The 27,891-nt window shown below is 63.2% G+C and overlaps 3 protein-coding genes across 7 annotated transcripts; 1 reads left to right on the top strand and 2 right to left on the bottom strand.

Moving 5' to 3' along the window:
- Positions 1-54: 54 nt before the first annotated feature.
- Positions 55-8,730, bottom strand: GRN (granulin precursor). 5 transcript variants are annotated; one of them, XM_064174523.1, is made up of 13 exons: positions 8,656-8,730; positions 6,814-6,929; positions 6,680-6,724; positions 6,485-6,569; positions 6,291-6,394; positions 6,061-6,205; positions 5,858-5,964; positions 5,016-5,121; positions 4,839-4,936; positions 3,736-3,963; positions 2,626-2,853; positions 1,285-1,578; positions 55-238 (listed from the first exon to the last, which is right to left on the bottom strand). In XM_064174523.1, exons 2-13 carry the CDS (start codon positions 6,901-6,903, stop codon positions 119-121), a joined length of 1,650 nt encoding a protein of 549 aa, XP_064030593.1. In that variant the 5' UTR covers positions 6,904-6,929; positions 8,656-8,730; the 3' UTR covers positions 55-118. The 5 variants fall into 5 exon arrangements, with proteins under 5 accessions (XP_064030593.1, XP_064030595.1, XP_064030596.1 ...); XM_064174525.1 differs by having other exon boundaries at positions 6,814-6,917; positions 8,656-8,723; XM_064174526.1 differs by having other exon boundaries at positions 6,814-6,917; positions 8,636-8,683.
- LOC135191784 (proline-rich protein HaeIII subfamily 1-like) lies at positions 7,736-9,033 on the top strand. Its single transcript, XM_064174379.1, has 3 exons — positions 7,736-7,873; positions 8,204-8,276; positions 8,546-9,033. The coding sequence occupies exons 1-3, from the start codon at positions 7,736-7,738 to the stop codon at positions 9,031-9,033; spliced, it is 699 nt and encodes a 232-aa protein (XP_064030449.1).
- A 2,548-nt stretch (positions 9,034-11,581) lies between these two features.
- TMEM98 (transmembrane protein 98) lies at positions 11,582-22,384 on the bottom strand. Its single transcript, XM_064174225.1, has 7 exons — positions 22,272-22,384; positions 17,623-17,810; positions 16,219-16,350; positions 15,164-15,197; positions 14,959-15,074; positions 14,799-14,858; positions 11,582-11,816 (listed from the first exon to the last, which is right to left on the bottom strand). The coding sequence occupies exons 2-7, from the start codon at positions 17,751-17,753 to the stop codon at positions 11,618-11,620; spliced, it is 672 nt and encodes a 223-aa protein (XP_064030295.1). The 5' UTR covers positions 17,754-17,810; positions 22,272-22,384; the 3' UTR covers positions 11,582-11,617.
- Between the last annotated feature and the right edge of the window lie 5,507 nt (positions 22,385-27,891).

The raw sequence follows: 27,891 nt of genomic DNA, 5'->3' as shown, positions 1-27,891 counted from the left end.
CTGCTGCCTCACTTTGCACCCCCCCAAAAAAAAACCCCACCAGGAACCAGGGGATGGAGTTTGTCCTAGAAACCTTTTATTGGGGTGCTGGCACCCGGGGGGTGTCCCCTGGGGTCCGTCAGAGCAGCTCCCTGCGGGGGTCAGGCAGGTCCCAGCGTAAGGGGGTGCACCCCAACCCCCCAGCAGTGCAGCGGGACCCCCCCGGGCAGCAGTGGTGACCATCGAGGCAACAGCAGCCCTGCAGGGAGAGATGGGTGAGGTGGGGGTGATGCTGCCCACATCCCCTCCCCCACCCCCGCTGCCTCCCCAAACCACCCAGCGTTGCCCATCCCTGCACACCCCCATCCCTGTACCCCTATCGTTGTGCCCTCTATGCCCATCCCTGCACACCCCCATCCCTGTACCTCTATCTTTGTGCCCAGCTCTGCCCATCCCTGAACACCCACATCCCTGTACCCCTATCTTTGTGCCCTCTATACCCATCCCTGCAACCCCCACCCCTGCACGCCTATCTTTGTGCCCCCATACCCATCCCTGCACACCCCCATCCCTGTCCCCCTATCTTTGTGCCCTCTATGCCCATCCCTGCACACCCCCATCCCTGTACCCCTATCTTTGTGCCCTCTATACCCACCCCTGCACACCCCCATCCCTGTACCCCTATCTTTGTGCCCTCTATACCCACCCCTGCACACCCCCATCCCTGTACCCCTATCTTTGTGCCCTCTATACCCACCCCTGCACACCCCCATCCCTGTACCCCTATCTTTATGCCCTCATACCCATCCCTGCACACCCCCATCCCTGCACCCCTATCTTTGTGCCCTCTATACCCATCCCTGCACACCCCCATCCCTGCACCCCTATCTTTGTGCCCTCTATGCCCATCCCTGCACACCCCCATCCCTGTACCCCTTTGTGCCCTCTACACCCATCCCTGCACCCCCCCATCCCTGTACCCCTATCTTTGTGCCCTGCTCTGCCCATCCTTGCACCCCCCCATCCCTGTACCCCTATCTTTGTGCCCTCTATACCCATCCCTGCACACCCCCATCCCTGTACCCCTATCTTTGTGCCCTCTATACCCATCCCTGCACACCCCCATCCCTGTCCCCCTATCTTTGTGCCCTCTATGCCCATCCCTGCCCCCCCATCTTCGTGCACCCCCATCCCCACATCACCGCCCTTGCTTCCCCCATCTTTGTGCCTCCCCACCTCCTGCACCCCAACCCTGCACCCTCCTACCCTTGCACCCCAACTCTGAACCCTCATCCCTGCACGGACCTGGGCGAAGGGGCAGCACCCCCAGGCGCCACCCCGGCTCCGGCAGCACCTCTGCCCTCCCTGGCAGGAGCGGGTGGCATCGCAGGGCACGGTGCCATCTGGATGGGTGCTGGCGGCCCGCAGCGGGGCGGGGGGGCGCGGGGGTGCCCAGCGGAGGGGTGCAGGTGCGGGGGGGGGCGAGGTGGGTGCCCGCAGGAGGCGGGTGGGTGCCAGCAGCTTCTCGCAGCTCTGGGTGAGCTCGTTGCAGGTGTAGCCGCGGGGGCAGCAGTGCTGGTGGTCGCGGCAGCACACAGCCTGGCGGGGGAGGGGGGGCAGAGATGTTGGCACCAAGGTGGGGGAGCATCGAGAGATGAACTCAGGCATCTGGGTGCCACCCTGGCCCACTTCCCCCCCTTCGCAAAGTCTTCATCCAGCCCTGCCCACATCCAGCCCTAGGAACTGGGGTACCCAAGGATGGAAGTGGGGGGGACTGATATTGGGGGGGTGTTATTGGTATGGAGTGGGGGTTGCTGGTATGGAATGGGGGGGTACTGGTATGGATCAGGGTTACTGGTATGGGTGGGGGGGGTACTGGTATGGATCAGGGTTACTGGTATGGATGGTAGGTACTGGTATGGATGGGGGGGTACTGGTATGGATCAGGGTTACTGGTATGGATGAGAGGTACTGGTATGGATGGGGGGGTACTGGTATGGAAATGGGGTACTAGTATGGATGGGGGGTACTGGTATGGATGAGGGTTACTGGCATGGATCAGAGTTACTGGTATGGATGGGGGGGGTACTGGTAGGGAAATGGGGGGTTACTGGTATGGAGTGAGGGGTACTGGTATGGATGGGAGGTACTGGTATGGAGTGAGGGTTACTGGTATGGATGGGGGGTACTGGTATGGATGAGGGTTACTGGTATGGAGTGAGGGGTACTGGTATGGATGGGAGGTACTGGTATGGAAATGAGGTACTGGTATGGATGGGATGTACTAGTATGGATGGGGGGTACTGGTATGGATGGAGTGGTTACAGGCATGGATTGGGGTCACAGGTATGAACGGGGAGGGGGTTACTGATATGGAGTGGGGGTTACTGGTATGGATGGCAGGTTACTGATATGGAGTGGGGGTTACTGGTATGGACAGCAGGTGACTGGCATCCGGGGGGGTTACTGGCATGCAGGGGGGTAACTGATACGGAAGGGAGGCTGTCCCACATCCCTGTCCCCCACCCCCCCGATGGCCACCCCCCAGTCCCCATTCTGCTCCAACTCCCTCAGTTCCCTCTCCGACCCCTTGTGTGCTGGTACCTTCCCCTCCCCAAAAATGCCCCTTCCGGGCCCCTCCCCGACCTGCTCGAGCGGGCAGCACCCCCAGGCCCCCGAGCCGAGGCGGCAGCAGGTGCTCCCGTCGGGGCAGCTCGTCTGCTCGTCACAGCGCACGTCCCCGGCCCGCCGCAGCGCCGGCAGCTTGCGCAGCCAGGGCTGGCTGCCCCCCGCCGCCAGCAGGCAGCTGCTCCCCTCCGGGTTGCAGGTGGAGCCCTGGGGGCAGCAGTGAATGTGGTCAGGGCAGCAGACGGCCTGAAGAGGAGGGGAGCAAGAAGGGAGGGTGAGCATAGCATGACCACCCCCACCCCCCCCGGAGCCACTCAGCTCACCCACACCTGAGGATTCCCAGAGGACAAAGTGTGCCCCGACCTGTCCCTGCCCTCCCTTGTGCCAGCCTGGCCCCATGGATGCTCTCGTGGGATTATGGGGACCCTCTCACCACTCCTGGCACCCTCCCCCCCCAAGTTGGGGCACATGAGAAGCCCCAAAGTGTCCCAGTGGCCTCTTGCCCTCACATCGCATCCAGCCACTGGAGCCTTGAACTGGTCCCAGTTACCAGAGGCTGTCTGACTAAGGGATGGTGGCAGAGGGCACCAGTGGCACACTGTGGGGGCCCTGGGCTGGCCACATCCCTTCTGGGGGACAAGGGCACATCTGCCCTCAGCCCACGAGGGCACTGGGGACTTCTGCTCTTGTCCTTCCATAAGCCAGGGGACATCTGGCATGGTCACTCCTGGAGGACAGGGGACATTGGCCCTTAGGGCACCCAGGGCACCATGGACAACTGGCACTGACCCTGCTGGCAAACAGGGGCCATTTGCCCTCATCCTCCCCCCGAAGAAGGGACATTGGCCTTTGTCCCACCCCGGGCACCGCTGCTCCATCACGTGGGGGCAAAGGTGGCTCTGTCCCGAGGGACAGGAGGTGGCAGTGCCCTGCTGAACGTCCCCAAGCCCTGCGCTCCAGCTTGTGCAGCCCTTTGAGCAAGGAGCCCCCTCCGAGGACACCTCGGTGGTCTCAGCCCACCCCAGGCTCCCCTAGCACCTGGCTGCCCCACCCCGTTCTCCAGCACCCCCCCAGCCGGGGACACCAGCACGGCCTCGGTGCCCACAGGCTGCCCCCTCCGCCCCAGACCTCCTCGAGTGGGCAGCACCCCCAGGCCCCCGAGCCGAGGCGGCAGCAGGTGCTCCCGTCGGGGCAGCTCGTCTGCTCGTCACAGCGCACGTCCCCGGCCCGCCGCGGCGCCGGCAGCCTGCGCAGCCAGGGCTGGCTGCCCCCCGCCGCCAGCAGGCAGATGCCCGCCGCGGGGTCGCAGGTGGAGCCCCGCGGGCAGCAGTGAACGCCGTCGGAGCAGCAGACAGCCTGAGGGGGGGAAATGGAGAGGGCAGGGGGAGTGAGCCCAGTTGGCCCCTCCCAACAAACTCAGCTCCATGCCTGGGAGATTCCCCGAGGGGGACAAATTGTGTTCCCCTGGGCTGTCCCTGCCCTCCCTTGTCCCCTGTTCCCATCCCAGCCTGACTCCATCCACTCTTGCTCCTGGCCCCTGGGACAAGAGATGAAGGTCCAAGAGCATCCCAGCAAGCCTCCTGCCCCTTCATCACCTCCCAGCCCTGCATCCCTAAGCTGGTCCCAGTTAAAAGAGGGTTTGAATGGGGCCTGGCCACCAGTGGGGTCACAGCCCTAGGCCTGACACGTCCCTCCTGTGGGACAGGGGACACGGGAGCTCATCCCCCCCAGGGCACAGGGGACATCAACCTTTGCTCCTCCCGGAGGACAGGGGACATCTGCCTGCCTTCGAGGAGCAAGAGCACACCTGGCATCAATCCTCCTGTGGGACAGGGGACACGGGAGCTCATCCCACCCAGGGCACAGGGGACATCGACCTTTGCTCCTCCCGGAGGACAGGGGACTCTTGTCCTCATCACACCCAGGGAAGGGCACATCTGCCCTTGCCCTTCAAGGAGCCAGGGGACACCTGGCACTGCCCCTCCTAGAGGCAAGGGGACATGGGCCCTCCTTTCACCCTGGGCACTGGGGACAAGTGGCACTGCCTTTCCCAGGGGCACAGGGCACACCAACCTCTGTCCCTCCTAGTGGACATCTCTCCTTGCCCTTCAGGGGGCAAGCAAGGGGGCATTGCCCTCACCCGTCCCAGGGCACAGGAGGTATCTGACCTTGCCCCACCCAGGGCACAGGGGACCCCCCTCCCTTGACCCTGGCAGGGGACACCCTCGTACCTCCTCCAGCGGGCAGCACCCCCATGCCCCCTGGCTGGCCCTGCAGCAGCTGTTCCCGTCGGGGCACCTCGTCCCATCCTCACACTTCACCTCACGAGCTGGGGGCGAGGGGACAGTCTGAGCTGGCATGCCCCCCCCATTCCCAGGCCTGGCACGGGGGGGGGGGGTGGTCCTCACCTTTAGGCAGGGCTGCCTGGGGTCGTGCTGAGGTGCAGGTGGAGTGCTCCAGGTCACAGGTGGTGCCCTGTGGGCAGCAGTGTTGCCCGTCGCTGCAGCACACCGCCTGCCCGGGACAGCCTGTGTCGGTGCCCGCTGCAGCCCTGCCACTGCCCACCCTGCCCACCCACAGGGACCAGCAGCAACAAGGACAGGGTGTCCTGTTGTTGGAGGTGCCTAGTGTGGGGTAAGTGGCACAGCAGTCTGGCATGCAGCGCCCAACACAGTGTGCCCAGTATGGAGAGCATGGCATAGGGAGGGGTTCAGGATATAGGGTGGCTGGCAGGGAGTGCCCAGCACAAGGTGTCTGATGTGGGGTGCTCAGTACAGGGTGCCCAACACTGGCTGCTTGGGACAGGGTGCCCAGTCTGGAGTGCTCAAGGCAAGGTGCAAACCACTGGGTGCACGACACAGAGTGCCTGGCATGGGCTGCCAGTACAGGGTGCATGGCAAGAAGTGCCTGGGATAAAGTGCCCAACACAGGTCACCCAGCATGGGGGGCTCAGTATGGGGCACCCAACTCAAGGTAGCCAACGTGGGTACTTGCCACAGGATGCCTGGCATGGGGTGCTCAGCACAGGATGCCCAGTCTGAGGCAGCTGGCAAGAAGTATCCAGTACAGGGTGCCCAGCACAAGGTGCTCAGTATGGGCTGCCTGGAGTGGGCTGGTGAACGTGAGGTGCCTGGCATGGGATGCCCACTGAGGGGTGGCTGGCCTGGGATGCCTGGCATGGGGTGCTCGACCTAGGCTGCCCAGCATGGGATGCCCAGCGCAGGGTGCCCGTGGTGGGGCTGCCACTCACGTTCTGCAGTGGGCAGCAGCCATACTGTGCCGAGGGCAGCTGGCAGCAGGTGGCTCCGTCGGGACACGCCGAGCGGCCGTCGGGGCACAGCACCTGGTGCAGGGTGACTGCAGGGACACACAGACACACACACACAGTGCCACCATGTGCCCATCCATGTCCCATCCATGAGGGCCACTGGCAGGGGGACAGACAGCCCTTACCTGGCACCGAGGGCTGGCGCTTCCAGGCAGGGAAGGTGGTGCCCAGGGGCACATCGTCACCAGCGGGCGACAGGCAGCGGCCGTGGGCCAGGTCGCAGATGGTGGCATGGGGACAGCAGTGCACTTTGTCAGCACAGCACGAGGCCTGCGGGCACCGGGCACGCTTGGCACAGCGCTGGCCACTGGAGGTGGCCCCAGCAGTGTCCCTGTGCCCTCCCCCTTGCCCGTACCTGCGGCATGGGGCAGCACCCCCAGGCACCGCTGGGCGTCACGCAGCAGGTGGCATCGTCGGGGCACTCGGACTGCCCGTCGGGACAGGGGACAGCACGGGGGGCTGCGGAGAGCAGGGATGGGGTGAGGGACCCCCGCGCGTCCCCCCCAGGCTCAGCCCTGTCCCCCCACCCCTGTGTGGCCCCCCCCATACCTAGGGAGGTGCCACAGGACTCGCCGTCAGCGCTGCAGTCGGACCCCTGGGGGCAGCAGCGGTGGCCACCAGCGCAGGTGACACCCTGGGCACAGAGAGGTGGGGGCAGGTGAGAGGGCAGCGGTGGGGGGGGGAGGGGGAAGCCTCCCCTGCAAACGGCAGGAAGGGGAAACTGAGGCAGGGAGGGAGGCTCACCCCTGGCAGCGGGCAGCTGGCTCCGGCTTTGCTGGCAGGCAGGGCCTGGGTGGGTGAGAGGTATGGGGTGGGGGGAAAGTTACCCACTGGTAGGGGCACCCCCACTGTGCCCCCCCCGGCCCCTGGGCACTCACCGGGGTGGTGGGACACGGCTGCCCGTCGGGGCACGGCAGCCAGGCGCTGGCTCCGGCCAGTGGCAGCCACAGCAGCAGGAAGGGGCTCATGGTGCTGGGGGCACCTGTGGGCAGCACTCCCCCCACAGCATGGCACCACCGTGCCTCAGTTTCCCCATTCAACAAGGTGTATTTGGGGGGGGGGGGGTAGGGAAGGGACACAGGTTTCTGCCCCAGCAAACCTTCCCCCCCCCCCCCCCTGCAGCTCTCGTTTCTCCTTTCACCCATCTGCTGGGAAAGTCCCAGCACAGCCCCCCCCGACCCAAATCCTCATCCAGGGGTTCCTGAGCAAGGCGGGGGGGGCACCTCTCAGGGTGCCGAGGAGGGCACCCACTCGTTTTGGGGCGGGGAGGGGCACTGCGGTGTGTGGCACCCCAACCACTGCCCGCAGCACCCCGATAACATCTGTCTGTGGCACAGGAGGCTGAGGCGGGGGGAGGGTCAGTACCCTCCCGGGCACAACCTGTGGGTGCTAAGGACCCCCCCCCCACCCCGACAAACTTCCCTCCCCTCAGGACACATTTCCCCTTCCCGTCCCCTCCCCCTCGCACAAATCCACAATCACTTTCACTTCCCTTTCCCTTCGCTCTGGGACAGCTGCCATGCCCCCCCCCCCCCCCACCCACTCGTGGCTGCCTGCACCCCACGGGGGGCTGGGAGGGGCGGGGCTGGGTGCTACCTCCTGCCCCAGGCTCGCACCCAGGGAGGAATCTGAAGTAGGGTCAGGACAGCCTCCCCCTCCCGGAGACCCCATGTGGGACCCTTGGCATCACTGCGCTGTCCTCTCCTGGGAGTCTCAGTGCCCCCCAGTGCCCTCTGAACCCCTCATGACCCCCCCCGTGCTCCCACCGCACCCCACGGCTCCCAGCACCCCTAAAATCCCATGACTCCCAGTGCCCCCCAGTACCCCTATAACCCTGTTTCCCAGCGCTTCCCACCGCCCCAGCACCACCCCCACGACTCCCAGTGCCTCCCAGTCCCCACCAGTGTCTCCCGACTGCCCCCCCCCCAGCGCTGCCCGGTATGTCCCACTGCTCCCAGCGCCCCCCACAGCACCCTCAGGGACTCCCACTGCCGCCCAGTCCCTCCCAGTGCCCCCTGAGCCTCCCGTCACTTCCAGTGTGACCCCCCCCCCAACCTCCCAGGGCATCTCACTGTTCCCAGTGCCCTGACTCCCAGTCCCTCCCAGTGCCCCCTGAGCCTCCCGTCACTTCCAGTGTGACCCCCCCCAAACCTCCCAGGGCATCTCACTATTCCCAGTGCCCTGACTCCCAGTCCCTCCCAGTGCCCCCCAGGACTCCCAGTCCCTCCCAGTGCCCTCCCCCACCCCGGGACTATCCGTCCTTCCCAGTACTCTCGGGATTCCTTCCCAGTGCCCTCCAATGCCCTCGGAATTCCGTCCCGGTACCCGCTACTGCTGCCCGGTACCCTCGGGATTCGCTTCCCGTGCCCCCCCCAGAGCCTCCCGTGATTTCCAGTGTGACCCCCCCAAACCCCCCAGGGAACCTCAGCATTCCCAGTGCCCTGACTCCCAGTTCCTTCCAGTACCGCCCAAAAGTACCAGTCCCTTCCAGTACTCTCGGGATTCCCTCCCAGTGCCCTCCAATGCCCTGGGAACTCTCTCCCGGTACCCTCCACTGCTGCCCGGTACCCTCGGGATTCGCTTCCCGTGCCCCCCCGGTGGCCCCCCCAGTGCGCTGGAAACTCCCTCCAGATTCCCTCCCAGTGCCCCCCAAGTGCCCTCGGCACTCCCTCCCAGCACGGCCCCCGACCCCCTGCGTACCCCCGAACGCTGCCCAGTACCTCCCAACGCCTCCCGGCGACGCCGGTCCCAGCCCCACCGCCGGGGGCTCGCTGCCTGCCAGCCGCAAATCCCACCCCCCGCCTCCCATTGGTCCACGGCCCTGCGCGCAGCGCTCCCATTGGCCAGCTGCGGGGAAGGAGGCGAGCACCTCCCCGCCCTTCGCCCCGCCCCCACCACGTGACGCGCAGCCACATGACCGCGGCCCCTCCCCCCCTCCCCCCCGGCCCGGGGCCAAGGGCTGGGGCAGGACTCAGCCTCCCCCCCCCGGCCCTAACGGAGCCCCCCCGGCTGGCGGCACCGGCCCTGGCACCACGCTAGGGGTGAGCCCCAGGCCCTCGGGACCGGGCAGCACCCCTGAACCCCGCTATAACCCCTGAGCCCCTATAACACCCCCCCAAATCCTGCCACAGACCCCCCCCCACCGTCACTGCCCCCCCTTCCGAAACGTTCCCCCCTCCAAACCTAACCTTGCCCCCCCCAAGTCTCCTTTGCCCCCCACAGTCCTCTCCAAGCCCCAAACCTAACCTTGCCCCCCCCAAGTCTCCTTTGCCCCCCACAGTCCTCTCCAAACCCCAAACCTAACCTTGCCCCCCCCAAGTCTCCTTTGCCCCCCACAGTCCTCTCCAAGCCCCAAACCTAACCTTGCCCCCCCCAAGTCTCCTTTGCCCCCCACAGTCCTCTCCAAACCCCAAACCTAACCTTGCCCCCCCCAAGTCTCCTTTGCCCCCCACAGTCCTCTCCAAGCCCCAAACCTAACCTTGCCCCCCCCAAGTCTCCTTTGCCCCCCACAGTCCTCTCCAAACCCCAAACCTAACCTTGCCCCCCCAAGTCTCCTTTGCCCCCCACAGTCCTCTCCAAACCCCCATAAACGCCCTCCCACCCCCCCCAACTTCTAATCTCCCCTTTAAACCCTTCCCAACACTCCCTTCCTACACACCCCAGACCCCCATAAACGCCCCCCCAACTCCAGATCTTCCCTTCAAGCCCCTCCAACCCCCCTCAACCCTCCCTTCCTAGGCACCCCAAATCCCCTCAACCCCCCCAAACTCCCACTCCCCATTCAAGCCCCTCCTAACCCCCTCAACCTTCCCTTCCTAGACACCTCCAACCCCCCCGAACTCCCACTCTCCCCTTCCAGACCCTCTTAACCCACCCAACCCTCCCTTCCTGACACCTCCAACCTCTTCACCCCCCCCAAACTCCCACTCCCCACTCAAGCCCCTCCAACCCCTCTCAACACTCCCTTCCTAGACACCCGAGATGCCCTCAACCCCCAAAAACTCCCCTTTAAGCCCCTCCAACCCCCTCAACCTTCCCTTCCTAGACACCTCCAACCCCTTCACCCCCCCCCAAACTCCCACTCCCCACTCAAGCCCCTCCAACCCCTCCCAACCCTCCCTTCCTAGACATCCCAATCCCCCTCAAACCCCCCAAAACTCCCACTCTCCCAGCCCCTCCTAACCCCCTCAACCCTCCCTTCCTAGACATCTCCAACCCCTTCAACCCCTCCAAGCTTCCAATCTCACATTCAAGCCCCTCCTAACCCCCTTCAACCCCCCTCAAACCGCCCTTCCTAGGCACCTCCAACCCCCTCAACCCCCCAAAACTCCCACTCCCCATTCAAGCCCCTCCTAACCCCCTCAGCCCTCCCTTTCTAGACACCCCAATTCCCCTCAACCCCCCCAACTCCCACTCTCTCCTTTAAGCCCCTCCTAACCCCCTCAGCCCTCCCTTTCTAGACACCTCCAACCCCCTCAACCCCCCCAAACTCCCACTCTCCCTTTCAAGCCCCTCTAACCCCCCTCAACCCTCCTTTCCTAGACATCTTCAATCCCAGCTCCCACTCCCCATTCAAGCTCCTCCTAACCCCCTCAACCCTCCCTTCCTAGACACCCCAATCCCCTCAACCCCCCCAAACTCCCACTCCCCACTCAAGCCCCTCCTAACCCCCTCAACCTTCCCTTCCTAGACACCTCCAACCCCTCTCAACCCTCCCTTCCTAGATACCTCCAACCCCCTCAACCCCCCCAAACTCCCACTCCCCATTCAAGCCCCTCCTAATCCACTCAGCCCTCCCTTCCTAGACACCTCCAACCCCTTCAACCCCCCCAAACTCCCACTCCCCACTCAAGCCCCTCCAACCCCTCCCAACCCTCCCTTCCTAGACACCCCAATTCCCCTCAAGCCCCCCAACTCCCACTCCCCACTCAAGCCCCTCCAACCCCCCTCAACCCTCCCTTCCTAGACACCCCAATTCCTCTCAACCCCCCCAAACTCCCACTCCCCACTGAAGCCCCTCCTAACCCCCTCCACCCTCCCTTCCTAGACCTCTTCAACCCCTCCCAACCCTCCCTTCCTAGACACCTCCAACCCCTTCAGCCCCCCCAAGCTCCCACTCCCCACTCAAGCCCCTCCAACCCCTCCCAACCCTCCCTTCCTAGACACCCCAATTCCCCTCAAGCCCCCCAACTCCCACTCCCCACTCAAGCCCCTCCAACCCCCCTCAACCCTCCCTTCCTAGACACCCCAATTCCTCTCAACCCCCCCAAACTCCCACTCCCCACTGAAGCCCCTCCTAACCCCCTCCACCCTCCCTTCCTAGACCTCTTCAACCCCTCCCAACCCTCCCTTCCTAGACACCTCCAACCCCTTCAGCCCCCCCAAGCTCCCACTCCCCATTCAAGCCCCTCCAACCCCTCTCAACCCTCCCTTCCTAGACATCTTCAATCCCAACTCCCACTCCCCATTCAAGCTCCTCCTAACCCGCTCAACCCTCCCTTCCTAGATCCCTCCAACCCCTCCCAACCCTCCCTTCCTAGACCCCTCCAACCCCTCTCAACCCTCCCTTCCTAGACCCCTCCAACCCCTCCCAACCCTCCCTCCCTAGCCCCCCCCACCCCCCCGGCTCCCCGCCCGGGGGCAGGCTGCAGCGGCAGGTGGTTTATTGGGGGGCAGGGGCGCTCAGATGGCAGACTGCTCCTGGCGGAGGGGCTCGGTGCCCGGCGGGCTCTCGGTGGCCAGGGCAGCCTGGCGCAGCACTGCCATGTGCTCCTCGGCGGCTGCCAGCGAGCGCTCGACCCAGTGGCGGGCAGCAGGCTGGCGGCAGGCGCTGCGGGTCACCAGCACCAGGTGGCTGACCGACAGCAGCAGCGCGGCCGCCCTGGGGGGCACACGGAGGCGGTGGGGTCAGAACGAACCACGAACCACTCAAGCCCCTCCAACCCCTCCCAACCCTCCCTTCCTAGATATCTCCAACCCCTTCAACCCCCCCAAACTCCCACTTCCCACTCAAGCCCCTCCAACCCCTCCCAACCCTCCCTTCCTAGACACCTTCAATCCCCCCAGCTCCCACTCTCCCCTTCAAGCCCCTCTAACCCCCTTCACCTTCCCTTCCTAGACACCTCCAACCCCCTCAACCCCCCCAAACTCCCACTCCCCACTCAAGCCCCTCCAACCCCTCCCAACCCTCCCTTCCTAGATATCTCCAACCCCTTCAACCCCCCCAAACTCTCACTCCCCACTCAAGCCCCTCCAACCCCCCTCAACCCTCCCTTCCTAGACACCTTCAACCCCCCCAACTCCCACTCTCCCCTTCAAGCCCCTCTAACCCCCTTCACCCTCCCTTCCTAGACACCTCCAACCTCCTCAACCCCCCCAAACTCCCACTCCCCACTCAAGCCCCTCCAACCCCTCCCAACCCTCCCTTCCTAGACACCCCAACCCCCTCAAACTCCCACTCCCCATTCAAGCCCCTCCTAACCCCCTCAGCCCTCCCTTACTAGACACTCCAACCTCCTCAACCCCCCCAACTCCCACTCTCTCCTTTAAGCCCCTCCTAACCCCCTCAACCCTCCCTTCCTAGACACCTCCAACCCCTTCACCTCCCCCACACTCAGAAGGAGCCTGCAAGAGGCCACTGAGAGCATCCAGCCCAGCCCAGCACCGAACACCTGCTGCTCAGCTAACCCCTGGCACTGAGCACCTCTTGCAGGCTCCTTCTGAGCACCTCTAGGGATGGGGACTCTGCCACCTCCCCGGGCAGCACATGCCAGTGCCAGTCTCTTTTGCTGTGAGAGCTGCTGGCACTGGGGCATGTCCCCAGAGCTGCTGGCACTGCTGTGTCCCTGGAGCTGCTGGCACTGGGGCATGTCCCCAGGACTGCTGGCACTGCTGTATGCCCCCAGAGCTGCTGGCATTGGGGCATGTCCCTAGAGCTGCTGGCACTGGGGCATGTCCCCAGAGCTGCTGGCATTGGGGCATGTCCCTAGAGCTGCTGGCACTGGGGCATGTCCCCAGAGCTGCTGGCACTGGTGTGTCCCCGGAGCTGCTGGCACTGGGGCATGTCCCTAGAGCTGCTGGCACTGCTGTGTCCCCAGAGCTGGTGGCACTGGTGTGTCCCTGGAGCTGCTGGCACTGGGGCATGTCCCCAGAGCTGCTGGCACTGCTGTGTCCCTGGAGCTGCTGGCACTGGGGCATGTCCCCAGAGCTGCTGGCACTGCTGTGTCCCTGGAGCTGCTGGCACTGGGGCATGTCCCCAGAGCTGCTGGCACTGCTGTATGCGCCCAGAGCTGCTGGCATTGGGGCATGTCCCTAGAGCTGCTGGCACTGGGGCATGTCCCTAGAGCTGCTGGCACTGGTGTATGCACCCAGAGCTGCTGGCACTGCTGTGTCCCCAGAGCTGCTGGCACTGCTGTGTGGCCCCAGAGCTGCTGGCACTGCTGTGTCCCCAGAGCTGCTGGCACTGCTGTATGCCCCCAGAGCTGCTGGCACTGCTGTGTCCCCAGAGCTGCTGGCACTGTTGTATGCCCCCAGAGCTGCTGGCACTGCTGTATGCCCCCAGAGCTGCTGGCACTGCTGTATGCCCCCAGAGCTGCTGGCATTGGGGCATGTCCCCAGAGCTGCTGGCACTGCTGTATGCCCCCAGAGCTGCTGGCACTGGTGCCCTGATGCAGCCCCGCAGGTGGAATTGTGATTTTCATCCTTTGCAGTCTGCAGCTGCAGGAGGGAATTGAGGCAGTGCCTGGGGATCAGAGGGGGGAGTCCTGGGTGCCCCAGAGGGATCTGCAGCAGCTCTTTGGGGCAGCTGGAATCATGGAATCATAGAACCAAGCAGGTTGGCAGAGAGCTCCAAGCTCCTGCAGCCCAACCTAGCACCCAGCCCTGCCCAACCAACCAGACCATGGCACTAAGTGCCCCAGCCAGGCTTGGCTGCAACACCTCCAGCCACAGCCACTCCACCACCTCCCTGGGCAGCCCATTCCAATGCCAATCACTCTCTCTGCCAACAACTTCCTCCTAACATCCAGCCTAGACCTGCCCTGCCACAGCTTCAGGCTGTGTCCCCTTCTTCTGTCGCTGGCTGCCTGGCAGCAGAGCCCAACCCCACCTGGCTACAGCCTCCCTGCAGGCAGCTGCAGCAGCAATGAGCTCTGCCCTGAGCCTCCTCTGCTGCAGGCTGCACCCCCCCAGCTCCCTCAGCCTCTCCTCATAGGATTGCCCTGGTCCTGCTGCCCACACTGCTCCTGAGCCAGCCCAGGATGCCATTGGCTCTGCTGCCCACCTGGGCACTGCTGCCTCATCTTCAGCTACTATCTACCAGCACCCTCAGGTCCCTCTCTGCCTGCCTGCTCTTCAGCCACACTGTCCCCAGCCTGTAGCTCTGCATTGTGGCCAAAGTGCAGAACCTGGCACTTGGCCTTGTTAAAACTCCTGGCACTGGACTGTGCCCATCTGTGCAGCCTGCCCAGGTCCCTCTGCAGAGCCCTCCTGCCCTCTAACAGACCCACACTTGCTCCCAGCTTGGTGTTGTCTGCAAACTGACTGATGCTGGACTCAGTCTCCTCATCCAGATCAGCAATGAAGATAGGAAACAGGACTGGGCCTGGCACTGATCCCCTGGGTCACCTCCTAGCCCCACACCTGGGCACAGGTGGTGGCTTTGCCCCCCCCCCCCCCTTGGAGGACAGCTCCTGTCTCAGGTTCCCCAGCAGTAGAGTTGTGGAGGTCCCCCCCAGCAGTGCCCATGCTGCCTGCCCACCCCGCAGCATTTGGCCCCTGGTGCATGGCATGGGGTGGCATTGGTGTCCCCACCCGTGGGTGTTCTGTCTCCCCCCCTCACACCCGGGGAGGGTCCCTGTGTCACCTGGCATCCAGCAGCTTGGGGTCCAGCGGCGGGTACATGGATCTCACCACATCGTCCACCCTGGTGGTGGGGATGGTGTTAAGCTGGAGGGACACCACGGTGGCACTCTCCATCACCCCTCCCCCCCCCCCCCTCCAGAACACCAGGGTCCCCCTGTCACCTGGGGCTGATGCGTTTGGCCACCACAATGATGTCACCAAGGCTGGCAGGGGACTTCACTCGGGCACCTGAGCCCATGGTCATGGCCACCAGCTTCTCTGTCAGCGTGTGGCAGATCTGCAGGGCAGAGTGGGACACAGTGGGAGTGAGGCCAGGGTTGGGCACTCAGTGCCACCAGCACCACCGGTGCCACCTCTTGGACTCACCTTCAGGATGGCGATGCAGTGGGACACCAGACCCCTGTGGAGAGGGAGGGCATGAAACAGAAGGGGCTGGGCTGGAAGGGACCTGCAAGGCTCAGCCAGTCCAAGCCCCTGCACTTAGCAGGGACATCCTCAGCTAGAGCAGGTTGCCCACAGCCCTGCCCAGCCTCACCTTGAGTATCTCCAGGGTTGAGGCCTCAGCCACCTCCCTGGGCAACCTGCTGCAGTGTTCCAGCAGCCTCCTGGTGCAGAACTTATCCCTCACATCCAATCTCAGTCTGCTCTGCTCTGCTTTGCAGCCATTGTCCTCATCCTGTCCCTGCAGGCCTTTAGGAGCAGTCCCTCTGCAGCCTTCTTGTAGCCCCTTCAGGTCCTGGCAGGCTGCTATTAGGTCTCCCTGAGCCTTCTCCTCTCCAGGCTGCACACCCCCAGCTCCCTCAGCCTGTCCCCACAGCAGAGCTGCTCCAAGCCCCTGATCACTTTCATGGCCTCCTCTGGACCTGCTCCAGCAGCTCCATGTCCTTCCTGCACTGAGGGCTCCAGAGCTGGCTGCAGCACTGCAGGTGAAGCCTCCCCAGAGCCAAGTGGTGGAATTCCCTCTCTGGATCTGCTGCCAAAGCACCTTTGGATGCAGCCCAGGCTGCCAGTGGCCTTCTGTGCTGCCAGCTCACACTGCCTGCTCCTGCCCAGCTTCTCCCCCACACCACCCCCAAGTCCTTTTCCCCAGGGCTGCTTTCTGTCTCCTCCTCACCCTGTACTGATGATGAGGATTGCCCTGGCCCAGCTGCAGAACCCTGCACTTGCTCTTGTTGAACCCAGGTGCACTCCTTCCATCCTCACCTCTCATGCCCTCACCACTGCCTGCCCACCCTCTGTGTCCCCCAGACCCCTGGGGACATTCCCACCCAGAGGCACTTAAGGACTACCCCTTCTTGGGGCCAGCCATGGCTCGGTGACCCCCCCCAGCTCTGCTGCCTGTGTCCCGTGATGGGGAGGCTGGAGGTGCCCAGCAGCGCTGGAGGGGACACAGGGCACAGCAGGGGGGCACAGACACTTACGAGGCATCCTCCACCCAGTCCTCGTTCTCCAGGATGGCCTCGATGTGGGGGTTGGTGATGACTACATCGTCCAGCTCCAGCTCCGAGGGCTCCGAGGGCGTCTCGCTGGTGCCCATCAGGTCCACGATAGGTCTGTTGGGAGCACCAGGGACACCTCTGGGGACAGGCTCCCTCCACAGCCCAACTGCCTGTGCTGCTGGTTGTGCCCCCAGCACTGCCCTCCTCATGCTGCTGGTTGTGCCCCCAGCATTGCCCTCCTGATGCTGCTGGTTGTGCCCCCAGCATTGCCCTCCTGGCAGTGCTGGTTGTGCCCCATCATTGCCCTCCTTACAGTGCTGGTTGTGCCCCCAGCATTGCCCTCCTGACAGTGCTGGTTGTGCCCCCAGCACTGCCCTCCTGATGCTGCTGGTTGTGCCCCCAGCATTGCCCTTCTGACAGTGCTGGTTGTGCCCCCAGCACTGCCCTCCTGATGCTGCTGGTTGTGCCCCCATCATTGCCCTCGTTACAGTGCTGGTTGTGCCCCCAGCACTGCCCTCCTGATGCTGCTGGTTGTGCCCCCATCATTGCCCTCGTTACAGTGCTGGTTGTGCTCCATCATTGCCCTCCTTACAGTGCTGGTTGTGCCCCCAGCATTGCCCTCCTCATGCTGCTGGTTGTGCCCCCAGCATTGCCCTCCTTACAGTGCTGGTTGTGTCCCCATCATTGCCCTCCTGACAGTGCTGGTTGTGCCCCCATCATTGCCCTCCTTACAGTGCTGGTTGTGTCCCCATCATTGCCCTCCTGACAGTGCTGGTTGTGCCCCCAGCATTGCCCTCCTTACAGTGCTGGTTGTGCCCCCAGCATTGCCCTCCTTACAGTGCTGGCTGTGCCCCCAGCATTGCCCTCCTTACAGTGCTGGCTGTGCCCCCAGCATTGCCCTCCTTACAGTGCTGGTTGTGCCCCCAGCATTGCCCTCCTGATGCTGCTGGTTGTGCCCCCAGCACTGCCCTCCTGACAGTGCTGGTTGTGCCCCCAGCATTGCCCTCCTGATGCTGCTGGTTGTGCCCCCAGCACTGCCCTCCTGATGCAGCTGGTTGTGCCCCCAGCACTGCCCTCCTGATGCTGCTGGTTGTGCCCCCAGCACTGCCCTCCTGATGCTGCTGGTTGTGCCCCCAGCATTGCCCTCCTGACAGTGCTGGTTGTGCCCCCAGCACTGCCCTCCTGATGCTGCTGGTTGTGCCCCCAGCATTGCCCACCTTACAGTGCTGGTTGTGCCCCCAGCACTGCCCTTTATTACGGCGGATGCCCCCAGCACTGCTCTTTATTAGGGTGGACGCCCCCAGCACTGCCCCCAGCCCATGGGGTCCCTCCCTGGCAGCCCTCCCCTAGTGGGGACAAGGACAAGGCCACCAGGCTGTCACTCACTTGGTGTCGTAGTGGTGCCGCAGGTCCTTGGGGTGGCAGTACCGCTGCCGGCAGACCACCACCAGCGCCACGAAGGATGCCAGGAAGATGGTGGCCAGCACCCCGATGGCCACGATGACGACAGTCTCCATGGCTGGTCCCCACCAAGGGGCACTCAGGCGCCCGGTGCCATCTCAGCACAGCAGGCTCTGCGGTGCCAGGGGGGCCGAGCAGAGGTTGGTACCCCACAGATGCTCTTCCCACCCTGCCCTGCAGCCCAAAATGCCAGGCTAGGACTCGGTGTTACCCACAGATGGATCCCTGCCCCAGGGCACCCTTCCAGTGCCAGTGTGGCCCAGGATGGGGGCATGAGGGGGAGGGGAAATGTTTTGTGTGGGGTGAAGCAAGGGTTCAGCCACGGGATGTGGGGGGGCTGCCCCCACCCCACCGCTGTGGCCATGGTGACACAGGGCAGGAGCTGGGTGAAGGAGAACGAGGGCCACATGGAGCTGTGGGGGACCCCCAGAGCCTGATACCAATGGAGACCCCCAAAGCTCACTCCTGTGGGGACCCCTAGAGCCCTGTCCCTATGAGGACCCCCAGAATCTGGTCCTGTGAGACCATGGGGACCTCAGAGCTCAGTCCTATGGGGACCCCCAAAGCTCACTCCTGTGGGGACCCCTAGAGCCTGGTCCCTATGACACCACTGAGACCCCAGAGCCCACTCCTGTGGGGACCCCCAGAGCCCAGGCCCTGTGAGACCATGGGGACCCCAGAGCTCAGTCCTATGGGGACCCCCAGAGCCTGGTCCCTATGACACCATGGGGACCCCAGAGCCCACTCCTGTGGGGACCCCCAGAGCCCAGTCCCTGTGAGACCATAGGGACCCCAGAGCTCACTCCTGTGGGGACCCCCAGAGCCTGGTCCCTATGACACCATGGGGACCCCAGAGCCCACTCCTGTGGGGACCCCCAGAGCTCAGTCCCTGTGAGACCATGGGGACCCCAGAGCCCACTCCTGTGGGGACCCCCAGAGCCTGATCCCTGTGACACCATGGGGACCCCAGAGCCCACTCCTGTGCCCCCCACCCCCCGCCTTGCCTCTGTGCCCATGGGACACCAGGTCCCTGTGGGCTGTGGGGGACCCCCAAAACCAGTCTGTATGGGGACCCTCAGAGCCTGGTCCCTGTGGGGCTATAGGGACCCCAAGACCCCAGACCCCAGACAGCCATGGGGACCCCACAGCCCTCCCCAACACCACCACAGGGTCCCTGTGTCCCTGTCCCCACCTGTGGCCCAGGGGCCAGCTGGCATCCCTGCACCACAGCAGGGGTCCCCGGTCGGTGCCCACCCAGGCTCAGGGCAGAGCCCCCCCATGCTGTGGGGGTGGGGGGGCCCCAGCCCTGCTCTCCCTACCTGCTGCCAGCCAGGAGCCACCGCCGGGGGGGGGGCCGGGACTGGCACAGCAGGAGGTGCCACTTCCGCGCCGGGCATGCAAACAGCGACCTTTGCACCCTGACTAATGCCCGGGGGGGGGCCGCCCCCGGCGGGGGGGGTGTGCCAGACGTGCCCCCCCCAAACCTCCAGCCTCTTCCCCCCCCCCCCCCCCAGCTGTTAAATCCCATCACGCTTGAGGCCAGGTTGAGTGATTTGGCTGCACTTATCCCTGCGCCCCCTCCCCCCCCTCCCCCCAGGCAGGGCTGGGGACGGATCGGGGGGGGGGGGGGGGGGGGGCACACTGTGGCCCTGTCCCTCCCCCTCCTTCCTCTCCCATCCCTTTCCCACTGCGATTAAAGCCTTAAGAAGGATTTTGGGCACCGGAGCTGGTTTGGTGTGGTAACCCCTTGGTGCCTGGGGCTGGGGGGGGGACAGCTCTGGGGGGGGGTAGTGACAGCTCTGGGGGTGGGGTGCGACAGCCACAGGGGGTGTGACAGCCCCGGGGGGAGGGGAGGAGTGGGGGGATGGGGAGTCCCAGTGCTGGGCTGGGTTGGGGGTGGCTTCTGCCTGTGCAGAGTCGAGCACTGGGGGGGGGGTCCTGTGGCACTAAGTGGGGGAGGGGGAGACGGTGGCTGTGAGGGGCTGGGGGGGGTGTCTCTTGTGGGGGGGGGGGTCTTTGAGCATCTATTGAGAGGGCACTGCTGCTGCGGGGGGGGGGGCTGGGGGGGTCCCTGTTAGTGTCTGGGGGGTGTCTCTTGGGGGGGGTCTTTGAGCATCTATTGGGAGGGCACTGCTGCTGCAGGAGGGGGTCTGGGGGGTCCTTGTTGGTGTCTGGGAGGGGGGTGTCTCTTGGGGGGGGTCTTTGAGCATCTATTGGGAGGGCACTGCTGCTGCAGGGGGAGGTCTGGGGGGGCCCTGTTGGTGTTTGGGGGGGGTCTTTGAGCATCTATTGCAAGGGCACTGCTGCAGCAGGGGGGGGGTCTGGGGGGGCCCTGTTGGTGTGTGGGGGGGGTCTTTGAGCATGTATTGGGAGGGCACTGCTGCTGCAGGGGGGGGGTCTGGGGGGCCCTGTTAGTGTCTAGGGGGTGTCTCTTGGGGGGGGTCTTTGAGCATCTATTGGGAGGGCACTGCTGCTGCAGGGGGAGGTCTGGGGGGACCTTGTTGGTGTCTGGGAGGGGGGGGTCTCTTGGGGGGGGGTCTTTGAGCATCTATTGGGAGGGCACTGCTGCTGCAGGGGGAGGTCTGGGGGGGCCCTGTTGGTGTTTGGGGGGGGTCTTTGAGCATCTATTGCAAGGGCACTGCTGCAGCAGGGGGGGGGTCTGGGGGGGCCCTGTTGGTGTTTGGGGGGGGTCTTTGAGCATCTATTGCAAGGGCACTGCTGCTGCAGGGGGGGGTCTGGGGGGCCCTGTTAGTGTCTAGGGGGTGTCTCTTGGGGGGGGTCTTTGAGCATCTATTGGGAGGGCACTGCTGCTGCAGGGGGAGGTCTGGGGGGACCTTGTTGGTGTCTGGGAGGGGGGGGTCTCTTGGGGGGGGTCTTTGAGCATCTATTGGGAGGGCACTGCTGCTGCAGGGGGAGGTCTGGGGGGGCCCTGTTGGTGTTTGGGGGGGGGTCTTTGAGCATCTATTGCAAGGGCACTGCTGCAGCAGGGGGGGGGGTCTGGGGGGGCCCTGTTGGTGTTTGGGGGGGGTCTTTGAGCATGTATTGGGAGGGCACTGCTGCTGCAGGGGGGGGGTCTGGGGGGCCCTGTTAGTGTCTAGGGGGTGTCGCTTGGGGGGGGTCTTTGAGCATCTATTGGGAGGGCACTGCTGCAGCAGGGGGAGGTCTGGGGGGTCCTTGTTGGTGTCTGGGAGGGGGGGGTCTCTTGGGGGGCGTCTTTGAGCATCTATTGGGAGGGCACTGCTGCTGCAGGGGGGGGGGTCCCTGTTGGTGTCTGGGAGGGGGGTGTCGCTTGGGGGGAGGGTCTTTGAGCATCTATTGGGAGGGCACTGCTGCAGCAGGGGGGGGTCTGGGGGGGCCCTGTTAGCGTCTGGGGGGGGTGGGTTGCTGCTGAAGGGGTCTCGAGGGGGAGTCCCTGTGTCGGGGGGGGGGAGTTTCCCACTTGGGGGTTGTCCGGAGTGGGAGCTCCTGTGAGGAGCTGTGGGGAGGGGGAGGTAACTGCTTGGGGGGGGGACACACACGGACCTGACACAGTCCAGGGGTAGCCTGTGAGGGTCTTTGGGGGTCTCTGTGAGGCTCAGGGAGGGGTGTCCTGGTGGGGGGGGTCCAGGGGGATACCCTGTGAGGATCTGGGGGGTGCAGTTGCTGGTGGGGAGGGCTTGGGGGTGTTCTATGAAGGTTCTGGGGGGGCTGTCAATGTTGGGGGGGGCAGGGGGGGTCCATGTGAGGCTGGAGGGTGGCGGTGTCCTAATGGGGGGGGTCACGGTGGACACCCTGTGAGGACTGGGGAGGGTCTGGGGGAGTTCTGTGAAGGGTTTGGGGGTGTTAATGCTGGGGGGGGGGATCCTTGTGAGGGTCGAGCTGGGGGGGGTGACCTAATAGGAGGGTCGGGGTGGGGGGAAGGGAGATGCTGCTGTGGGTGGGGGTCCGCGGGGGGCACTGTGAGGGTCTGCTGGGGGAGGGGCTCCGAGGGGCCCTGCGAAGGGGTGGTCGCTGCTGGGAGGGTCTGGAGGGGCCCCGGGAAGATGCTGGGGGGGGGGCGGAAGGGGTCTCGGTGGGTTTCGAGGGTGCTGCTGGGTGTGGGGGGGGGGGGGTGGAGAGGGTCCGGGGGGAGGTCTGGGAGGGTTTGGTGGTCCCAGCGATGCCCTGGGGAGGAAGGGTCGCTGCCTGGGGGTGCTGTGAGCATCTAGAGGTTGAGGGGTCCTGGGGGGGGTCTTGCTCCGAGGGGGGGGGGGGTGGGGGGGGTGTCACTCTGGAGGTCCCCTACAGCGTTGGGGGGGGGGGGGGGGAGGGGGTGAGAGGGAGACCAGTCCCAGGGGTCCCGGGGCTGCTGCGTGGGGATCTCTGCGTGGGGAAGGTCCCAGGGTGTGGGGAGGGTCCGCCCCGGGGTCCCCTTCCCGTCCCGCGGGGTCCTGCTCGCCCCACCCCCGGTAGGTGCCAGCGATTCCCATCCCCGTCCCGTCCCGTCCCGTCCCATCCCCGTCCCGTCCCAGTCCCGTCCCGTCCCGTCCCGTCCCATCCCCGTCCCGTCCCGTCCCGTCCCGTCCCGTCCCGTCCCGTCCCGTCCCGTCCCGCACCTGGAGCGGCTCCGCGGCGGCCGCGCACAAGATGGAGCCAGGGCGGGGGGCGCCGAGCGGGGATGGCAGCGGGGCCCGGCCCGGCCCCAGCCCCCGCCCCCGGCTCCGCCACCGCCCCCGCCCCCGGCACCGGCCCCAGCCCCCGGCACCGCCCCCGCCCCCGGCACCGGCACAGGCAACGGCACCGGCGCCGCCCCGGAGTCTGCTGCGGCCGCCGAAGCTTCCCAGCTGCGTCCCGAAGCATCCCAAACTGCCTCCCACTGCACCCCTGGAGCGCTCCTTTGTGTCCTAAAGTATCTCCTTGCGTCCCAAAGTGCCCCAAACTGCACCCCAAAGTGCCCCAACTGCACCCCAAAGTGTCCCAAAGTGTCCTAAGTATCTCCTTGCACCCCAAAGTGTCCCAACTGCACCTCAGAGTGTTCCTTTGTGTCCCAAACTGCCTCCCACAGCACCCCTGGAGTGTTCCTTTGTGCCCCAAAGTATCTCCTTGCACCCCAACATGTCCCAACTGCACCCCAAAGTGTCCCAAAGTGTCCTAAGTATCTCCTTGCACCCCAAAGTGTCCCAACTGCACCCCAAAGTGTCCCAAACTACCTCCCACGGCACCCCTGGAGTGTTCCTTTGTGCCCCAAAGTATCTCCTTGTGTCCCAAAGTGTTCCAACTGCACCCCAAAGTGTTCCTTTGTGTCCCCAACTACCTCCCACTGCACCCCTGGAGTGATCCTTTGTGTCCTAAAGTATCTCCTTGTGTCCCAAAGTGTCCCAACTGCACCCCAAAGTGTCCCAAACTGCCTCCCACTGCACCCCTGGAGTGTCCCTTTGTGCCCCAAAGTATCTCCTTGCACCCCAAAGTGTCCCAACTGCACCCCATTGTGTCCCAAACTGCCTCCCACTGCACCCCTGGAGTGTCCCTTTGTGCCCCAAAGTATCTCCTTGTGTCCCAAAGTGTCCCAACTGCACCCCAAAGTGTCCCCAACTACCTCCCACTGCACCCCTGGAGTGTTCCTTTGTGTCCTAAAGTATCTCCTTGTGTCCCAAAGTGTCCCAACTGCACCCCAAAGTGTTCCTTTGTGTCCCAAACTACCTCCCACTGCACCCCTGGAGTGTCCCTTTGTGCCCCAAAGTATCTCCTTTTGTCCCAAAGACTCCCCACTGCACCCCAAAGTGTCCCAACATGTCTTAAGTACCTCCTTGTGTCCCAAAGTGTCCCAACTGCACCCCAAAGTGTCCCCAACTACCTCCCACTGCACCCCTGGAGTGATCCTTTGTGTCCTAAAGTATCTCCTTGTGTCCCAAAGTGTCCCAACTGCACCCCAAAGTGTCCCCAACTACCTCCCACTGCACCCCTGGAGTGATCCTTTGTGTCCTAAAGTATCTCCTTGTGTCCCAAAGTGTCCCAACTGCACCCCAAAGTGTCCCAAACTGCCTCCCACTGCACCCCTGGAGTGTCCCTTTGTGCCCCAAAGTATCTCCTTGTGTCCCAAAGTGTCCCAACTGCACCCCAAAGTGTCCCCAACTACCTCCCACTGCACCCCTGGAGTGTTCCTTTGTGTCCTAAAGTATCTCCTTGTGTCCCAAAGTGTCCCAACTGCACCCCAAAGTGTTCCTTTGTGTCCCAAACTACCTCCCACTGCACCCCTGGAGTGTCCCTTTGTGCCCCAAAGTATCTCCTTTTGTCCCAAAGACTCCCCACTGCACCCCAAAGTGTCCCAACATGTCTTAAGTACCTCCTTGTGTCCCAAAGTGTCCCAACTGCACCCCAAAGTGTCCCCAACTACCTCCCACTGCACCCCTGGAGTGATCCTTTGTGTCCTAAAGTATCTCCTTGTGTCCCAAAGTGTCCCAACTGCACCCCAAAGTGTCCCCAACTACCTCCCACTGCACCCCTGGAGTGATCCTTTGTGTCCTAAAGTATCTCCTTGTGTCCCAAAGTGTCCCAACTGCACCCCAAAGTGTCCCAAACTGCCTCCCACTGCACCCCTGGAGTGTCCCTTTGTGCCCCAAAGTATCTCCTTGCACCCCAAAGTGTCCCAACTGCACCCCAAAGTGTTCCTTTGTGTCCCAAAGTGTTCCAACTGCACCCCAAAGTGTTCCTTTGTGCCCCAAAGTATCTCCTTGTGTCCCAAAGTGTTCCAACTGCACCCCAAAGTGTTCCTTTGTGTCCTAAAGTATCTCCTTGTGTCCCAAAGTGTCCCCACTGAAGAATAAAGTGTCCCAAAGTGTCCCCAACTACCTCCCACTGCACCCCTAGAGTGATCCTTTGTGCCCCAAAGTAGCTCCTTTTGTCCCAAAGACTCCCCACTGCACCCCAAAGTGTCCCAAACTCCCTCCCACTGCACCCCTGGAGTGATCCTTTGTGTCCTAAAGTATCTCCTTGTGTCCCAAAGTGTCCCAACTGAAGAATAAAGTGTCCCAAAGTGTCCCAAACTACCTCCCACTGCACCTCTGAAGTGCTCCTTTGTTCCCCAAAGTGGCTCCTTGTGTCCCAAAGTGTCCCAACTGCACCCCAATGTGTCCCAAAGTGTCCCAAACTACCTCCCACTACACCCCTGAAGTATTCCTTTGTGTCCCCAAGTATCTCCTTGCACCCCAAGGTGTCCCAAACTACCTCCCACTGCACCCCTGGAGTGTCCTTTTGTGTCCCAAAGTATCTCCTTGTGCCCCAAAGTGTCCCTGTTGTGCCCCATCCCTTCCCCTCATGTCCCAAAGTGTCCCCACTGCAGAACAAAGCTCCCCAAAGTGTCCCAAACTGCCTCCCACTGCACTCCTGGAGTGCCCCTTTGTGTCCCAAAGTATCTCCTTGTGTCCCAAAGTGTCCCCACTGCACCCCAAAGTGTCCCAAACTGCCTCCCACTGCACCCCTGGAGTGTCCCTTTGTGCCCCAAAGTATCTCCTTGTGTCCCAAAGTGTCCCAACTGCACCCCAAAGTGTCCCAAACTACCTCCCACTTCACCCCTGGAGTGTCCCTTTGTGCCCCAAAGTATCTCCTCATGTCCCCAAGTGTCCCCACTGCACCCCAAAGTGTCCCCAGTACATCCCCAAGCACCCTCACAGCTCTCCCCATTGCCACTGCTGTGTCACAAAGCTCCCTTATTGTGTCCCTAAGTGTCCCCTTCACACCCCAGCCACCCCCACTGTGTCCCTAACCCCCAGCACACACTGACCTGCCGTTGAGGTGTCCCAAAGTGTCACCACTGTGTCCCAAAGCATCCTCCTCACGTCCCTGCCATGCCCTTTAGTGTCCCCATTATGTCCCAAAGCCTTCCAGTTCTGTCCCTTTTGTGTCCCATACTCTGCTGGTTGTGTCCCACATCAGCTCCACCATGACCCAAAGTGTCCCCAGCCCGATCCAAAGTGTCCCCAGCCCAACACAAAGTGTCCCCAGCTCAATCCAAAGTGTCCCCAGTTTAATCCAAAGTGTCCTCAGCTCAACCCAAAGTGTCCCCATCCTGACCCAAAGTGTCCCCAGCCCAACCCAAAGTGTCCCCAGCCTGACCCAGAATGTTCCCAGCCCAACATAAAGTGTCCCCATCTTGACCCAAAGTGTCCCCATCTTGACCCAAAGTGTCCCCAGCCTGACCCAAAGTGTCCCCATCTTGACCCAAAGTGTCCCCAGCTCAATCCAAAGTGTCCACAGCCCAACCCAAAGTGTTCCCAGCTCAATCCAAAGTGTCCCCATCTTGACCCAAAGTGTCCCCATCCTGACCCAAAGTGTTCCCAGCTCAATCCAAAGTGTCCCCATCTTGACCCAAAGTGTCCCCATCTTGACCCAAAGTGTCCCCAGCTCAATCCAAAGTGTCCCCAGCCCAACCCAAAGTGTTCCCAGCTCAATCCAAAGTGTCCCCATCTTGACCCAAAGTGTCCCCATCTTGACCCAAAGTGTCCCCAGATCAATCCAAAGTGTGCCCAGCTCAATCCAAAGTGTCCCCAGCCCAACCCAAAGTGTTCCCAGCTCAATCCAAAGTGTCCCCATCTTGACCCAAAGTGTGCCCATCTTGACCCAAAGTGTCCCAGCTCAATCCAAAGTGTCCCCAGCCCAACCCAAAGTGTCCCCAGCTCAATCCAAAGTGTCCCCATCTTGACCCAAAGTGTGCCCAGCCCAACCCAAAGTGTCCCCATCTCAACCCAAAGTGTCCCCAGCCCAACCCAAAGTGTCCCCAGCCTGACCCAAAGTGTCCCCATCTTGACCCAAAGTGTCCCCAGCTCAATCCAAAGTGTCCACAGCCCAACCCAAAGTGTTCCCAGCTCAATCCAAAGTGTCCCCATCTTGACCCAAAGTGTCCCCATCCTGACCCAAAGTGTTCCCAGCTCAATCCAAAGTGTCCCCATCTTGACCCAAAGTGTCCCCATCTTGACCCAAAGTGTCCCCAGCTCAATCCAAAGTGTCCCCAGCCCAACCCAAAGTGTTCCCAGCTCAATCCAAAGTGTCCCCATCTTGACCCAAAGTGTCCCCATCTTGACCCAAAGTGTCCCCAGATCAATCCAAAGTGTGCCCAGCTCAATCCAAAGTGTCCCCATCCTGACCCAAAGTGTTCCCAGCTCAATCCAAAGTGTCCCCATCTTGACCCAAAGTGTGCCCATCTTGACCCAAAGTGTCCCAGCTCAATCCAAAGTGTCCCCAGCCCAACCCAAAGTGTCCCCAGCTCAATCCAAAGTGTCCCCATCTTGACCCAAAGTGTGCCCAGCCCAACCCAAAGTGTCCCCATCTCAACCCAAAGTGTCCCCAGCCCAACCCAAAGTGTCCCCAGCTCAATCCAAAGTGTCCCCATCTTGACCCAAAGTGTCCCCAGCCCAACCCAAAGTGTTCCCAGCTCAATCCAAAGTGTCCCCATCTTGACCCAAAGTGTCCCCAGCCCAACCCAAAGTGTCCCCAGCTCAACCCAAAGTGTCCCCAGCCCAGTGGGCTCTCCCTGGGTGACAGGAGCTCATGTGCCACCTGCTCAGCACCCACTCCCTGCGGTGACACAGGGTTTGGGAGTGCCAGACAGAAAAGGTGCCCCAAGGTCACTACAGTGGCCTTCAGCCTCACCCTTCTGGGGATGCCAACATCCCCTCATCCTCATGGGGTACAAAGAGCACATCTTGTCCCCAGAGGTGACCAGCTGGGGGTCAGCAAGCTCCTGCTGTGCCACCTCTGGTGTCCCCAGGGCTGTCCCTGTGCCCTGCCAGTGACTCCTCATCCTCACAGCTGAATGGGCTCTTTATTCAGGGACAGGGCAATGGGCTCCTGCTGGGCATTGGCTCCAGCCATGGCACAGCCTGGCTGAGCCCTGCCCACTCTGCTGGTGGCACTGTCCCCATGGGCACTGCCCAACCGGACACCTCCATGCTCCAGTCTCCATGCTCCATCCTTGTCCACACTCCATCATCCTCCATGCTTCATCCTCCATCATCCTCCATCCTCCATCCTCCACCCTCTGTCATCCTCCATCATCCCCCATGCTTCATCCTCCATCATCCTCCATCATCCCCCATGCTTCATCCTCCATCATGCCCCATCCTTCATCCTCCATCCCTCATCCTCCATCATGCCTCATGCTTCATCCTCCATCCTCCCCCATGCTTCATCCACCATCCCTCATCCTCCATGCTCCATCCTCCATCACCCCCCATCCCTCAT

Source organism: Pogoniulus pusillus, chromosome 40, assembly GCF_015220805.1.
Source record: "Pogoniulus pusillus isolate bPogPus1 chromosome 40, bPogPus1.pri, whole genome shotgun sequence".
In the NCBI taxonomy this organism is placed as follows: Eukaryota; Metazoa; Chordata; class Aves; order Piciformes; family Lybiidae; genus Pogoniulus; species Pogoniulus pusillus.
Note: the sequence above shows the minus strand (reverse complement) of the source record. Positions and strands in the feature narration are given on the sequence as shown.